General features: G+C 37.4%; 1 protein-coding gene across 2 annotated transcripts; it reads left to right on the top strand.

Annotated features, from left to right (window-relative positions):
- The first annotated feature begins 333 nt into the window (after positions 1-333).
- On the top strand, positions 334-13455 carry LOC109095938 (protein FAM124A-like). Of its 2 annotated transcripts, XM_042763641.1 has the most exons (5): positions 334-709; positions 1171-1209; positions 3002-3033; positions 7040-7803; positions 11651-13455. In XM_042763641.1, the coding sequence occupies exons 3-5, from the start codon at positions 3018-3020 to the stop codon at positions 12476-12478; spliced, it is 1608 nt and encodes a 535-aa protein (XP_042619575.1). In that variant the 5' UTR covers positions 334-709; positions 1171-1209; positions 3002-3017; the 3' UTR covers positions 12479-13455. The 2 variants fall into 2 exon arrangements, with proteins under 2 accessions (XP_042619575.1, XP_042619574.1); XM_042763640.1 differs by lacking the exon at positions 1171-1209 and having other exon boundaries at positions 335-709.
- Positions 13456-15920: the final 2465 nt, after the last annotated feature.

The raw sequence follows: 15920 nt of genomic DNA, 5'->3' as shown, positions 1-15920 counted from the left end.
ATTATGTTAATTATATCTCAAAATGATCCTACTAAATGTCTTGTGTAAAACGTTTTTGCAAAATAATCCAACACTGCGCCTTTAAAATATTTAGCATTAAACAAAAAGTAGTATTTTGTCTTTTGTAAAACGTTTTTGCAAAATAATCCAAAACTGCGCCTTTAAAATATTTAGCATTAAATAAAACTACTTTCTCTCTCTCTCTCTCTCTCTCTCTCTCTTTCTCTCTCTCTCTCTCTCTCTCTCTCTCTCTCTCTCTCTCTCTCTCTCTCTCTCTCTCTCTCTCTCTCTCTCTCTTTAAATCCTGATTTCCACATTCCACAGACTGAGTTCGCATTATGTTCGTCGCCTGGTCAAAAAGTGCGTAAATACTCGCTGTAACTGTGTTGTGCCACCTGGGAGCGGTAAACGCACCGCTATTGAACTGAATGAACGGCGGTGACGCACAAGCTTCACGATTGAACCGGATCAGACAGACTCTGGCGTGTCGTGCGTGTGTTGTCACAACTTAGCTGTGCTTGTCACCGTTACCGGAGTCGGTTGTCCATTCAAGCTTTAACAAGTTTCGTCGCATTCATTTTGTGCAGTGTTCGTATGCGTTGAAGTGCAGAAGAGAAAACGGGAGGCATGTGAAGTCAGTGTCACTTTCACCAGAGATGGAGAATTCAGTTGAAGATGAGTGCGCTGACTCTGGAGCGGAGACCGGAGGGTGAGTAGCCTACTGAGAAAGAGGCTTTATTTAGCTAAGAAAACGAAATAAATAGGATAGGGAATATAGCTAGAATGTACCGATTAGTATATAAACACCAATATGCTACAAATATCAACGCGCTTATAAGAATCTGATTAATTTAAAGTGAGTCATTTGATGAGGATTCTGATACCTGAGCAGCGCAGGTCACTAATAAAACCATTAGACAGCGCGCTTGTTTGAAGTTTTCTAGTTTTGTTTCTACCCCTTTTGGCCCATTTCCTATTTAACCATCTGTTGTTTGGCATTAACACCTAAGACATCTGGCGCAGAGATTTACTGCTGCTTAGGCTTTTTAGCACAAGAGAGTGACAGAAGTAGCCACTAATCACATAGATCTGACATCAGCTTTCTACCTAAGATTTAACTCTCTATTATGTCATAGTCATATGATCTGTACCATCATTCTGTGATTTCAGCTGTGAATGATGAAAAGATGCATCCTGGTTTGTTTATAGGTATGTCATATCATAATGCCTGTTCTGTCTTGTAAGTGTGTATGTATGGTGATTTAATAGGATAGTAGGCTTGGCACACTGCTGAATCCTCCCTTCTTCAGAACATGTGACCTGTCTCTGTGTGTGTGTTGTATGGTATATAATCTGCTTTAGAATATTATTTCTTAAGATACGCTTTAGGTCATTTGTTCTGTAGAAATAGGCCTTGGTACATTTCTAATGACTTACTCTTCAATTAGCTGATGCATTTATCCAAAGCCCCTTACAGTAAAACCATGAGCAACCTGCAGGTTTAAGCTCAAATGGTGATAGCTTATCCCTTGTTGAGTTTGAACTACAACCTGTAATCTGACAACTTTAACCACTAAGATACATCATTTTTAAACTTGCCTTCAAAATGTACAAAACAGTCTAAGAAATTCATCTGACCCAAAAATGTGTTATGTGTGGTTGATCCTGTAATTATAATATGAAGGACTTATTCTTCTCATGTAAATATATTGAATATCGTCCAAGCCTTTTTTAGCCACTTGTGAGAACTGTTCAAAACTAATAACTGTCTTGGTGCTAAAGGCGAGTTAACAGATGTTCTGTCTTATATATCCTCATTTAGTTCATTTAACAACAGTAACTGTAAACTGGCATGGCAGTAAATCAGAGACTTTCAAAAAGGATGCTGTCTAATGATCCTTGAGAGTTCATTGTTTAAGTGTGAACAACATGCGGTAAAATTCACCACTTCAATTACCTTAGTACTGTAAGATCATCATTATACTCTATACAGCACTCACTGATTCAGGTATAGCAAACATAAAACAAATGTTTTTCACTGTAATGACATTTTTGACCACATTTAGAGACTGTTATAATGATCTTTTTTTGTATTAAGTATTACACAGAAGCACATTAAAGTGCCTTTGCTGTTACATGCAAAGTATAGGCCATAGTATTTACTGTACACTTCTGTACAAAAGTTTGAGGTTGTGCTTCTTTATATATGTGTGGAAAACATGATGCATTCAAGATTCTTTGATGAATTGAAAGTTCAAATGAACACTATTTATTTGAAATAGAAATCTGTTATAACATTAAAAATGCCTTTACCATAACTTTTACCATAACTGATCATTTTAATGCATCTTTGCTGAATAAAAGTATAAACTTTTTTTTGTCCAGAAATATATAAATCTTACTGATCCCAAACAGAAGTATTGCACCAGTGCACCATACTACCAGTACAGACCATACTAATACAGCATTAAATTAGAACATACGAAATTCAAGTTTAACTATGGAATTTCCCTGTTCTTAAAAAGAATTCAGTACTCTGTTACACTGTTTTCACTACCAGAGAAACAGGAAAAAGACAGTGCGAGAGGAAAGGAAAAAGATTGACCAGAGAGCGATAAAAGAGAAAAAAAGCATTTACTATGGAAACATAATGGACTAGGTCACTATGTAAGGCACATGTACAAAAGGTATTTAATATGTCAAATAGGTCTTATTATTAGTTTTTTGCCTTCCTCTGCAACCGTTGAACTGAGAGAATAAAAAGGTTTCTGATACAAAGCAGCAAGACAATATTTGATCATAACCTATGCATATATGTGTGTATAATCCACTAGAGACATTACTACACTAACACACACTATAATACCATGACACCCAGGATTGTTTATCAAGATGTAGGACCTTCCTTTGAAACCTTGGGATCCTAAATCACTCTAACAGTCTCTAACAAAAGTCTTTCTCTGTTTCTCTCTCCCCTTTTTGTCATTCACTCTCTTCTCAGGTCTGACTACAGTCTTATGTCATCAGCAAGCAGTGAGTACATGCCATTTGTTTGTATATTCCCCTTTATGCAGTTCAGAACAATTTTTAATCAAACACAAATACGCCATATCTAATGTCCCTTAAATACCTTTTCCTCTGTCGCCTTGTGCTCATCGGGGGGGTTGTACTGCTTTTGGAATATTATGCATTTCGAAAAGCACATTACAAATTACAAGTGGAAGATTTCTGTCTGTTAAAACGCTTGACAACTGTTGCCATGACAGTGAGATTAGTTTGTTCGGGGAATCACTGATTGAAGTGCTTCAAGAGCTCTAACACCTCTGCTTGTTTGTGTGTGAGTGCCTGCTTGTGTGTGTGTCTGTGGCTGACCTTTCCCTGTGGCTGCCCTGGACCCAGTCTGTTTCCCTATAGTGGGATTAATGTCCAATATTAGCCCATTAATCTGGCCTGCAGGAAACACTCCTCCCAGTGACAGCGCAGGAAGCACTCTCTCACTCACCCACTCACATTTAAACACACTCACCTACTCACATACACACACAAACACTCTCTAAAACCTAGTCTCCATCAAGGACACCACATAATAGACTGTGTATAATGTACTGAAGAATGAAGAAAAGTGGTTCAATGTGGACTCGGGGACATAAAATGAAGAAAACAGAACCAGAGTGTTTGAGAAAAAAGGAGAGAGAGGAAATAGAGGTGGTGAAGAAGAATTAAATGTTTAAATTAGCATTTGTTCTCACAATCTTTAATTTGATGACGGGATGCGATTTACAGTACGACATTCAACAATTTTGACCAAAAAAAAAAAAAAACACATTTATTGGGTAATATATAATTTATTTTATCCTGGCTAAGTGCTTATAGGCATGAAAAATGCAGTGTGAATCAGTGAGGTAATGTCTAGAGAGGGAGTTCTTTAGAATCTACAATTCTACACTGTGTATTTCATATTCCATTGTCTTTTTCTTTGTCTAAGCACCTTTGCTTGGATGAGAGATCTGTTTTTCACTTTTTTCCACCACATTTCCCCTTATTGGTTCTGCATTCTGTCTCTTTTTCAATTGTATGACAGTATGCTTTCTTGAAAGGCTGCCATGAATAACTGCTTAATGCTGCATCGTCAGTCATGTGAGCATTTCGCCACTTCTGCAGCTCATCAGATTTTCTCTGTATCCATGTGCACAGTACTTTCCTCTCTGTATCTTTATTTTGTCACATCACTAACAATTTAAATTTTCTGCATAAACAGAATCTGGAGTCGAGTGCATATTCTGTGAAATCTGTTTTGCCTCTTTATAGCGCTGGACTCTTTACTACAGTGAAATTATTTTAATTTTTGTTTATTTTTTTAAGTAAAAATTTTTATTTAACATCACTAAATCAACCTTAATCCATTATGTTAAACCAACAAAGCATTAGATCTAAATAAGAAATAGTCACTTAAAATAACAATTGCAGGTTTTTACAGTGTAAGAAGGACACCAGATTGGAGTGTTTATTAGGGATGGTTAAGCTGGTGCTAAATATGGTGTCTTATTTAATGTTGGTTGCTTAAGTCTCAAACAGCCAGATTACATTCCATTACAGACTCAACTGAGATTACAGATGGTTTAAAGTGATCGAGGCTTCTGGAGTCTAACTGAATGCAGAGCTGCCTCTCATAGACAGAAAACATACTTAGAAACTTAGAGACCAGATTTGCTAGTTCATAGATAAGCTAACACCTCTTTAGATGTTTGTTATAACCCTTATACATTAACGTTTTATGGTTGAATGTCACAGAGTGGCACATATTGCACCACACCACATTATTTGTAGCCAATATTTGTAAAAAATAATAAAGTGTTACCATTATAAAATACTGATAATGAGTTTGTGCTCAAAATATTTCATTGCTCAGATACTTTTCAGAATGACAGAATAATGGTAATCGAAACATTTATTTTAAAAGGGTAAATATTACAAAATAACTAAATATATATTTTATTCAGTACAAGCAATTAACATGATAATTGGGGACGGAATTAAAATGAGAACTAACATTTAAATCAAATCATGTGATCAAGTTCGGTATCTGTGAGCCATGTCAGAACCATGTGCCTAACAATCACATATAATTTATTCTAGCTGAAATCTTTTGGTAATTAAAACATTAATAACTGGATCACATTAGGTCTGCCGTGAGGCTGTCTGCAATATTTGTGTTTCTAGAGGTCATACTGTACAATAGAGAATAGCAAGTACCTTTGCCTAGTGAATATACAGCTTGATTTTTCTACACTGATCAATTGAAAGGATCCTTCATTGAACTCAGATGTGCGTCAGTTACACCTGCAAGAGTGCAGTGCAACTAGAGAAGTGTGTTTACTTGCGTGAGTGTGTTTTTGTGTGTAAGTGTGTAAGGGCATAGCGTTCCCTTGGCCTCTGGTGCCCCCAACCTTAAACAACAAACAAAGTGGGACGAGTCCCATGAGTCTGGAAAGTTTGTGGTGAAAAAAAGAGTAGAGGAAAAGAAAGAGGCAGCTGTCTATGTTCTGCCACTTTCTGTTATATACATTTGTTTGCTTTTTGTGGATAGCTGCACAATAATTGTGTTCTCATATTAACAACACAGATTTTTGAAACTGTTGCTATAGATTATGGCAGACAGAAGAACATATCAATAAGAAGGTTTGAAGGGCTTGTTATTACATTGTGCAGCATTTCTCATAATGTAGAGACATCATGTGTTTTAGCACGTCATATAAGTGCAGTCATTTTTGAAAGTCTTTAATTGCTGCTCATGAATATTGATCTCATTCTGCAGTCATAAAATGTCACATGTGACCTATTGATTACTTTATTAAGGGTTTCATGTGCTTTGTGCTCAGGGATATTTGTGTGTGTATGTGTGTTTGTGTGTGTGTGCACTCAGGACTCAGTCTGGTCGAGCCCTGAGTGGATGGTTCAGTGGAAGGGCAAACCTTATTCGTATTTTAGTAGTGGTAGAGGGAGCATTTGTATAGTGTTAATGGTTATTAACTATTGAATATTGTGAGTATTGAGTGTTCACTGTTCAGTATGATTACAGAACAGGAGCACATGGATGAAAAGATTTCATTCAGCCTTGAGAGCCAATACATTTTTTTTTCTATTTGTACTGTTCTTTCGTTTATAGAAGTCAAAAGTGAAGTAGGTTTACAGTGACTCCTGAAGCCAGAAAAAAGCTGAACATATAATACACTAATACACTTAATACAAATAAAGGGAATAACCAAATTTTTGTAGCAGTGCTCTAATTGAGGGGAGCCTAAAAGGCAAGTATAGTTGGGAGTTTTCTAAATTATTTTGTAGTGGGAAGATGACAACTATCATTTGTTGATTTTTTTTTCGGAGAAAAAACTGCATACTTCCCTTATGTCTGTTTAGCCATATGATATTTTTATTATTAAAGATATATTAAAGTATTATCGAAAGCAGTTTACAGCAGTTGTAAGGTATTGGGCCATAAAGTGTTTACATTTATTTAATTTAATTTATAAAATAATTATTAATTCATATTAATATAATTTATGTATATATAAATTTCATTTTCAAATTCATTTTAATTAGCATGAAATTAAAATTTACCCTATATTTTCTAAATGCATGTTATTGTTCTTATTGTGAACAATTTAGGTGTCACGTGTTTAATAAATAAATGACCTCTTTATTTTTTACTAGAATGTTTAACTTTATTCTCCTGTGAGACTTCTCTCTGGTAACGTATGCTGGGACTTCTCCAATCATTAAGTCAGCTCCTTCACCTCTTTCTTACAATCCACCACAAGCTTGTGTTCAGATCTCCCTCCATCCAATCCCATCCCAACCTTATATTTTTCCTTTTCACTTGTTTCACTTCTATATTTGTCACAAAAAAAGAAGTAAAGAAGTAAAGTTTCATCACGATTAATTAAATTTTTAAATTTCATGGCAAAGTAATTAATGTATTGTAATATTTTCATTTTCTTGTCTCTCTATCCACCCACCTCTTCTTATGTCTTTCTTCTAGGTGATTTGTCCATGGGGGACCTACAGGATCCTTTCCTAGTTTCTATCCACATCATCACTGACCCTGGTCAGGCTAAAAGGCTCCAGCAAGCTGCTGATCAGGTTCTCTCGTGGCTCCACCCTGATCTCACCCTCTTCAGGGTGTCAGAACGGGCAGGTGGTCTCTCCCGAAAGCCCAAGGTCCGCCTGCAACGCATCACTGAACCGCCATCACACCAGCCAGCCTTAGCTGTAATCCTGTTTCTACAGGATGAATATGGAGGTGAAGAGAGTTTTGAACGTCTCCACAGTCAGCTTAGATGCCCTCCGTGGCGATACCACCACACAGAGCGGGTGAACGGGCGAGGGCTCTTGCCATTTTCGCCAGCCAGCCAAGACTTTGTTACACTGGCACCAGGCACACCTCTATGGGCACTTCGTCAGGTGCACTATGGCAAAGAGATTGTACGCTTTACAGTCTACTGCTGCTATGAGACCTACACCGAACAGGTGCGTCTGTACAGGCTGCTTCTGCGCCGAAGGCTGGCCCAGAAGAAGGAGGATTTCTGCTTCTGTGTGGTCTACTCCAACCCTGAAACAGAAATCCAGCTGTCATTCAAGCGGATGCCCCGTGGCCAGAACCCCGTCCCCACTGAAAATGCTGTGATGGAGATTCGTGTGAGGGATGTCGGTGAACTTGTGCCACTGCTGCCAGAGCCCTGCACTCCCATCAGTGATGTCCGCTGGCAAACCAGTGATTATGACGGAAATAAAATATTGCTACAGGTAAGAGAGACGATACTGTATATTACTAGAAAATATATCTCAAAGCAATTATTTTTTGTATATATATGATGTCTTAAACATTTTATGACATCTCACATATACTATTCACAAAAGTTATTTTAGTGAACTGTCATCAGTTCTAGAGATTGTTCTAAAGTATGTGAGTGTTATAATAAGAAGAGTTCATGAAGTTGCAGAATAACATGCTATACAGTATGTATTTTACATAACGTTATATGAACTCTGAGCGTCTACATGGAATATTTGTGCTAAATAATTTTCACACACGATAGGACTGTTGAAATAAATTAGTGAAGGCAAAAAGGAAAATGTAAAAAATAAAATGCACTTTTCCATATATATTTTAATATAGTTCAGTGTTCATATGTATTATTCATAAATGTTAACCTAAATTTGTAATGTTGATTTAAAAAGCTCATGACATGTTATGTATCAACTACCAATACCAAAACCTTTTTAACCATAAAAAAAAAAATATGTGGGACCTGGGGGGGATGGTCATAGTTCAGTGGTGCCTGGGGCAGAAGAGGGAAGGGGGGGCAAGTTCGGGAGCGAGTTCAGCTTCCTGACAGCCTGATGAATGAAGCTGTCCTTCAGTCTGCTGGTCCTGGCCTGGAGACTCCGCAGTCTCCTCCCTGATGGCAGCAGACTGAAGAAGCTGTGTGACGAGTGGGTGGGATCACCTGCAATGCAGAGGGCTTTACGGGTGAGAGGTTCCATAAATGTCCTGGAGGGAGGGGAGAGAGACACCAACGACCTTCTCAGCTGCTCTCACTATGCATTGAAGGGTCTTCCGGCAGGACACGTTGCAGGCGCCATACCACACAGTGATGCAGCTTGTTAGAATGCTCTTGATGGTGCCTCTGTAGAAGGTGCACATGATGGGGGCCAGGGCTCTAGCTCTTCTCAGTTTGCAGAGGAAGTAGAGACGCTGCTGTGCTTTCTTGGCCAGTGTTGCTGTGTTTTCAGTCCAGGAGAGGTCCTCTGTGATGTGCACACCCAGGAACTTGGTCAATTACTGCTCAAGCCAGTAATTAAAGCAAAATGAGCCCCTACCAACTATTGAGTACATGTACAGTAAAAGAACATACTTTCCAGAAGGCCAACAATTCACTAAAAATGTTTTTTTAATTGGTCTTATGAAGTATTCTAATTTGTTGAGATAGTGAATTGGTGGGTTTTTGTGAAATGTGAGACAAAATAATGAGGAAAATGGTACCATGACTCAGGTCCCTGAAAATCACATTTGAGCTCTGTAACAATGCTCTGCAAGCAGAGTTGTGAATCAGTTTTCCATTACTGGTTGTCTCTGCAGATTACCTTCAGAGAGCAGCTCACATTCTCTTGCATCTCTTGCAGTGCCATCCTGAGGGTGTTTTGGTAGAAACCAAACAAACCCAAATTGACAAAAGTAAAGCAGTGCGACCTCCCGAGTCGTTACCTAGCTACTGTTGAAAACAACTGCTGCTTGCAACTACATTGATGACACAAATGTACCATAGTTTTGAGCCAAATTGATATTGAACTCCGGTTCAGACCAAGCAGTTGAACTGAGCATTACTGCCTAAACACACTGCAGAGCTGCATACATGAAAAAAATATATATACAAACACAAAAGATATCACATAAATTGTACAAATTGATTTAAAATATGTCCTGGTTTAGATCTAAACACATCTGGCCTCTTGTGTTTGTGTGATTATGTGTGTTTGAAAGACTCAATGTAAAAATACTTTAAACAAACCTAAAGGCAGCCAAATTAACTAACACACCAGCACATAAAGGTCAATTCTGCCTGACCTGGATTAGCTGCGATCAAAGCAGGTTTGGCTCTCTGTCTACAACTAGAGCCTCATTACTAATCAACCCCTGCTGGTGCCAAATGGCACAGAGAGGATTTCACACATAATACAAATTATCTTTCAAATGAAAAAAAAAATACCACACACACACAAGCTGAGCTGGTTGTATATACGGACATATAGAGAAGCTTCCTCGCTTTACCTAAGTTTCCTCAAAATTTGGCTGCTGAAAATTTGTCTTTGCTATGACAGGAATAAATAAAAAGTAAATAGTAAATTGCAGTATTCCACAAATCTCCTGTTTTTACTGTATTGTTGAGAACATAAATATGAGAATATTTTCAGAAACAACCCCAAACGTTTGAACGATATTTTAAGTACATAAGATACTGTACTTAATTGAATACACCATTTTTACAAAACCATAAATTTGGGACAATTTTACTCCCATTCAGTGCTCAATGAGCCATAAATTTGGACCCTGCAAGGACCCACGGAGAAACCTCATAGTGGAAAAAGGGAAATATATACTATTTTGAGGGAGATATAGCACATACAAAATGTATGAATGTGGAAAATGTGGGAAATGTGTGAGTAGAACAGTGAGGAAGAAGGGCACAAAGAGGCTCAAAGATGGATAGAAAACCAAATAAAGTAACAGAGGAAAATGATTGAGGGAGAGGTAGAGCGATGGAGGGAATGTGCAGTGAGTTGTGAAGCAGAAAACAGTGGAACTTTGTTACTCTAATGCACACACACTCAACAATGCTTGCTAAGTTTAACAAGAAATTTCCTCTTTCCCCCTCTCTCACTCTCTCACACACACATATACACACAGGTGTACAGTTACCTTATCAAAGTCACATTCCCACATTGTGTTTAGTTTGGCATTTGCAGCAACATAGCTCCTTTTCCCAAGCTATTTTTGTTTAATGTCAAACTATATGACAGCTCCCTGCAGAATCATCCTCCACAAAGAGTTCATGTTGTTGATCATATTGCCATGTGAACAGTTCAAGATTTAAAGCAGCTGGTTCTTATCTTGTTTTGCTTTAAGATCAGATTTTATATTTACATAGATTGTCAAATGGCGACCAAATGTATTATACATGAGCTAACCAAAAAATATCCTTAAAGGGATAGTTCACCCAAAAATGGAAATTCTGTCAATTATTCACCCTCATGTCGATCCAAACCCATAAGACCTTCGTTCATCTTCATAACACAATGTAAGATATTTTTGATGAAATCCGAGAGCTTTCTGACCCTGCAGAAAATTAAAATAGTCCATGTGACATCAGTGGTTGAATCTTAAAGAAAAGAAAACAAAAATAACATCTTTTTGGGTTTTCCACATTTAAATACTCAGCTGCTTACAATTAAAGAAGACTTCAAAATTCCATTTGTTTACCCAAAGACCTGCATACATGCTCATGAGATGATTGTTCTACAAAATTCTTTTTTCAACAATTTCTTCTCTTCCATGTCAGTCGACGTGTGTTCACAAGAGTACAATGACGCATACATGTGTTGCTGCTGATGCAAGAGTCGCATTCTAATGTAGAACCTGGATGCGCTGCACCTTGTTTTCAGGCAGAGGAATGCACACGTATGTGTCATGGTACTCTTGGAAGAGAATAAATTATTAAATTGAGTTGTTATTTGTGTTTTCATTGCTCACAAAAAGTATTCTCTTCGTTTCATAACATTACGGTTGAACCACTGATGTCACATGGACTATTTTAACAATGTCCTTACTACCTGCCTTGAACGTGGTAGTACTGTTGCTGTCTATGCAGGGTCAGAAAGCTCTCGCATTTCATCAAAAATACCTTAATTTGTGTTCTGAAGATGCACAAAGGTACCCATTCCAAATTTCTGAACAGTAATGTTTGTGTACATTTTATTATCAGTACAGTATCTTAAATGAAAAAAAATAATGTATTAGGATCTGCATAAATGGTCTCCTGAACATTGCTTATTAATTTAAAATGATTTCATGCTCTCATTTTGACTCTGTCAGGTTCAAGGTTCACGGTATTACCGCAGACACACTATTGCAAAGTTCTATCACCTTCCTACTGATGATCCCCCGGTTACCTCCCCTCCTCCACCCGAGCCGCCCCCTCCACCTCCTCCACCATACGGCCGCGGGCCCGCCTCCTATCGAAACCGCCGTTACCACCGGAACTCATCGCGTTCGCGGACCCAGACCCTTCCATCGCCAGTCACACACACCTCCAGGACGTCTCCGCCTACGCTGTGTGATCAGGATGGCCACATGGAGAGGCTCCAGAGGGATGTGGAGCTCTTTCGGGCGGGATGGACAGGCCACCGCACACAGTCTCTCTTTTCTCTGCCTACAGACGAGTCCCGCTCCTCGTGTGCCTCTCCGTCAAGCTTCCGTCCTCGCTGCTTCTCTTCCATGGCTGCTCCAATTTTCCGTGTCAATGTGGATACGCTAGTGGGAGCCGAAGAGACAGATGTGGACACGGGACAAACCATCAGCGGCAGCTCTGTGGACCTGTCAGTGGTCTCAGGTTATTCCCATCCACAGCTGAGGCCCCATTTAAAGGCCCCAGCACCGCGACCCAAGTCTGCTCCTCCAACAGATGGAGGTCTTGACTTTGCTGATCTGACCTATAATAATGCCTCCCCCATAAGACAGACTCCTGTGCTATCTAGAACACAGAGCATCTTTCTAAAATCCACACCTTGTGTAGTACACAAACCACAGCCAAAGAATGTGAAGGATGTGTTGCAAGGACAGCAGAACAGCAATGGCATTTTGACAGTAAATGAGTGTAGTCAAGAAGGCACTGTGGAGGAAGAGCAAGAATTTTATATCTGACACATGCAGGAAAATCATCTCATCAGCAGGTATCCAGGACTGTGGGTAAAGAAAATGGAAATTTTGAGGTCTTCTATAATTGCAAGCAGCTGAGTATTTGAATGTGAAAAACCCTTAAACAGATCGTTCGCCCAAAAATGAAAATCATCTTTCATCATTTACTCACTCTTATGTCGTTCTAAACTCATAAGACACACCTGAAACACAAATTATGATATTTTAATGAAACCTAAGATGGTTCTGTCCCTTAATTGAAGTCCAAAACTTCAGGTCATAAAGGCATTGACAAGTAAATCAATCAGTTTAATCAGTAACCAATAATTGTGGTTTAATAAGTCTTGTGAAGAGATATGATCACTTTATATGATGAGCAGATTTAATTAGGTATTTTTTCACATATAAACACATATGGTGGTCACTTGAGCTCAAATATGTGCACACACATGCACATTGACTTTTAATGGAGAGACAGAAACTTAAAAATATCAAAATATGTGTTCCGAAATTTTACGGGTTCGGAATGACATGAGGGTGAGTGAAGGATGACATTTTTTCAGGTGAATATCTTATTTTTTAATTGAACTGTATTTAAGCTTTGTTCTATAGCACATTTGTTTTATTAGAAACAGGCCATGCTTAAGAATGTGCATTCATAATGAAAGACTTTAAGACTAAATCAAATTGACGTGTATTTGTTGTATGTTGTGGTATTCTGTAGTGTTTCATAATACTGTAGTTGTAATAACAATAGAGCTTCATTGCTTATGTCAGAAAGCTCAACGAAGAATATAACTATGCCATCTAGTGGTTGAACATGGCAAATGTACAGGTGCTAGACACTTGTCATGCCACAAGGAGTCAATCATTAGAGAAAATACTGAAATCTGTACAATTTGTGCAGTTTCACCATTTGTTCTGTATAAGAGTTGAAGAAAATTGTTTCTAACATGTAATAAATATTATTAATAATAATTAAATTATATGTAAATGTTTTGTTTTAAATATTTGTCAGTCACAGATGTCAGTGCAAAATATCAATGATTATATGGATAGATAAGAAAATAATCAAGGAACTCATTAATGTCTGTGTTTACAAATATAAAATTATTATATTGTTATTCAGTTCATGGTGTGAATTACTTGCTGTTGATATGATAATAATAATAATAAAACCAAATAATTATAATGGTTATTATAGGGGTTAGCAGCCGTTTCTTTGAGGGAAAAAAATAAATAAATAATGATTTGTAGAAAGTCGCATACTTTCACAACATTTGGTCACTGGGTCCTGTTATCAATTGTTTAGAAATTCTTTATCCAAATGCAGTGCATCTTATGCATAATGTTGCCAATATGTTTTCAAACAAAGGAAACAATTCTTATACTTCACTGTAAAGTAAGACGCAGACTGTCAATCAAACTATCTGTTACCTACTATATAAACCTTACTATTATTTTCAAAACTTGGTTCAATGAATGGTTAGAGATGTTCATTACATTCATGTAACGTGTTGATGCTTGCACACGCACACATACCATATACACACACAGGACAGGCATGCCGGGCTTCCGCCCTTGTGAGTTGCCCCTCTCTCAGTGCCAGAACACTCCCAACCCATTCCCAACTAATCCCATGAGCGTACCTGGCACATCGCTACGGTGATACCGGCTCTCAGTGCTACTCCGCTCCGGCACTGGACTGGGATTCTGTTAATCTGGTCCAGCAGCCATAGAGCTACAGAAATAGGGCAGGAGGGCTGAACGACAGTGAGCACTAGTTCCCTGCTAGAATATAAATCAGTTCTAATGAAGTCACTTCCTGTGAAGCAGCAGATTAAACATACTGGGTTACAATGCCAGAATAATCAGACAAACACAAGAAGAAGAACAACAATAATAATACGTATTATTATTATTATTATTATCATTATTATTATACATATTTAGTAGTATTGTTATAAATATTAATCCATGTGTAATTATTACAAAATACATACTATATATAATATCTACAAAATATTAATAGTTGTAATTATAACATTATTATAGGGTAAGCAATATTACAGTAACACTTTATTTTAAGGACCATGCTTATACTTATAAAGCACATATAAAGGTTTTATTCCGCATGACCATATTTTAGATCCCTTAGTTCTACCCCTTAACAGCTACCTTACTGACTATTACACAGCAAATTAGGGGTTTATTGAGGCAAAATTAATAGTTTATAGTTAGTTAATGAGAATGGGTCTCTAAACTGAAGTGACCAATATTACTCATATTGCTGAATAATAATATTATTATGATTATTCATAGTTATTAATTTAAAAATAACAATTACTGTAGCATAGTAGTACCGCTCACCCTATAATAATAACTTCTAAAAAAAGTGAAAGTGATGTGATATACAGCTAAGTATGGTGACCCATACTCAGAATTCATGCTCTGCATTTAACCCATTCAAAGTGCACACACACAGCAGTGAACACACACCCGGAGCAGACCTTAGGCTAAGGAGTCAAACTTTCTAACCACTAGGCCACGACTTCCCAATTTTTTTTTCTTCTACTATTAATGTGTATTAATATACACATGTATTTATATTTATAACAGTAATGATGCATATTATTAGCAGTTATTACTATTAGTACTCACCTTATATAATAATAATAATTACTGCTATTAAAGTAATATAATAATAATAATACCACCATCATGACACTAATATATTAAATTGCAATCAACATAATTAATTGTCAGAATGTAATTCTGAACCTGCAGTAGTATGTCCAGGCAGTGAATGTCACACACCTTGGTAGGTTCCACTTAGAACTGTCCAATTGTAACGGGGACTAAAGGAGGACTAAAGCGTGTCCAAATCTTATAATGTTTTAGTCCATCAACATTTGAACCCATTAAAAAACCCTTCTGTATTCAAAGTATGTTTATGCAAACTTTTAAATATCTGACCTCAAAATGAAAAAGGAGTTGTTTACTTTGGGTGGCATTCCTTTGGGTTCATTGTCCTTGCTCAAGTGACCGTGACGTACTTTCCCATCATCATTTCCCATCTTAAAATTTCAAATGCCATGGATGAAATAGTGGAATTAAAGAATCTGTCTTCTCCACTGATTGCTGCCAAGTTGGTTCTACTAATTAACATGCCGTCTGATGGGCACCATCCAAATACCTGATGCTTACTGATCATTTCCCGCTTGCCGTTTACCATGGGAAAAATGTCTTTTCAGTCCATTAGGGTCATTTATGGAAACTCCAATTACGGTGGAGATCTGACTTTGACAATGTGGAAAATACAGTTAAATATAACAACTGTCTTTTTTAAATATTAATTAGCACATCCATCAACTGTGGTTATGATAATAAAAAAATTCAATCTTGAGTACTAAATCAATATTTTAGAATAATTTTTGAAGGATCTTGT

This window comes from Cyprinus carpio, chromosome A9 (genome assembly GCF_018340385.1).
Source record: "Cyprinus carpio isolate SPL01 chromosome A9, ASM1834038v1, whole genome shotgun sequence".
In the NCBI taxonomy this organism is placed as follows: domain Eukaryota; kingdom Metazoa; phylum Chordata; class Actinopteri; order Cypriniformes; family Cyprinidae; genus Cyprinus; species Cyprinus carpio.
The sequence above is the reverse complement of the archived record's forward strand: the minus strand, read 5'-3'. Positions and strand labels throughout refer to the sequence as shown.

What these genes read in the sequence shown, in the direction of transcription:
- LOC109095938 (XM_042763640.1), top strand. Translation starts at nt 657, where the DNA reads ATGGAGAATTCAGTTGAAGATGAGTGCGCTGACTCTGGAGCGGAGACC. An exon ending in TCTGGAGCGGAGACCGGAGG is followed by an intron (nt 710 to 3,001) that starts GTGAGTAGCCTA and finishes CTCTCTTCTCAG; the next exon opens with GTCTGACTACAGTCTTATGT. An exon ending in TCTTATGTCATCAGCAAGCA is followed by an intron (nt 3,034 to 7,039) that starts GTGAGTACATGC and finishes TCTTTCTTCTAG; the next exon opens with GTGATTTGTCCATGGGGGAC.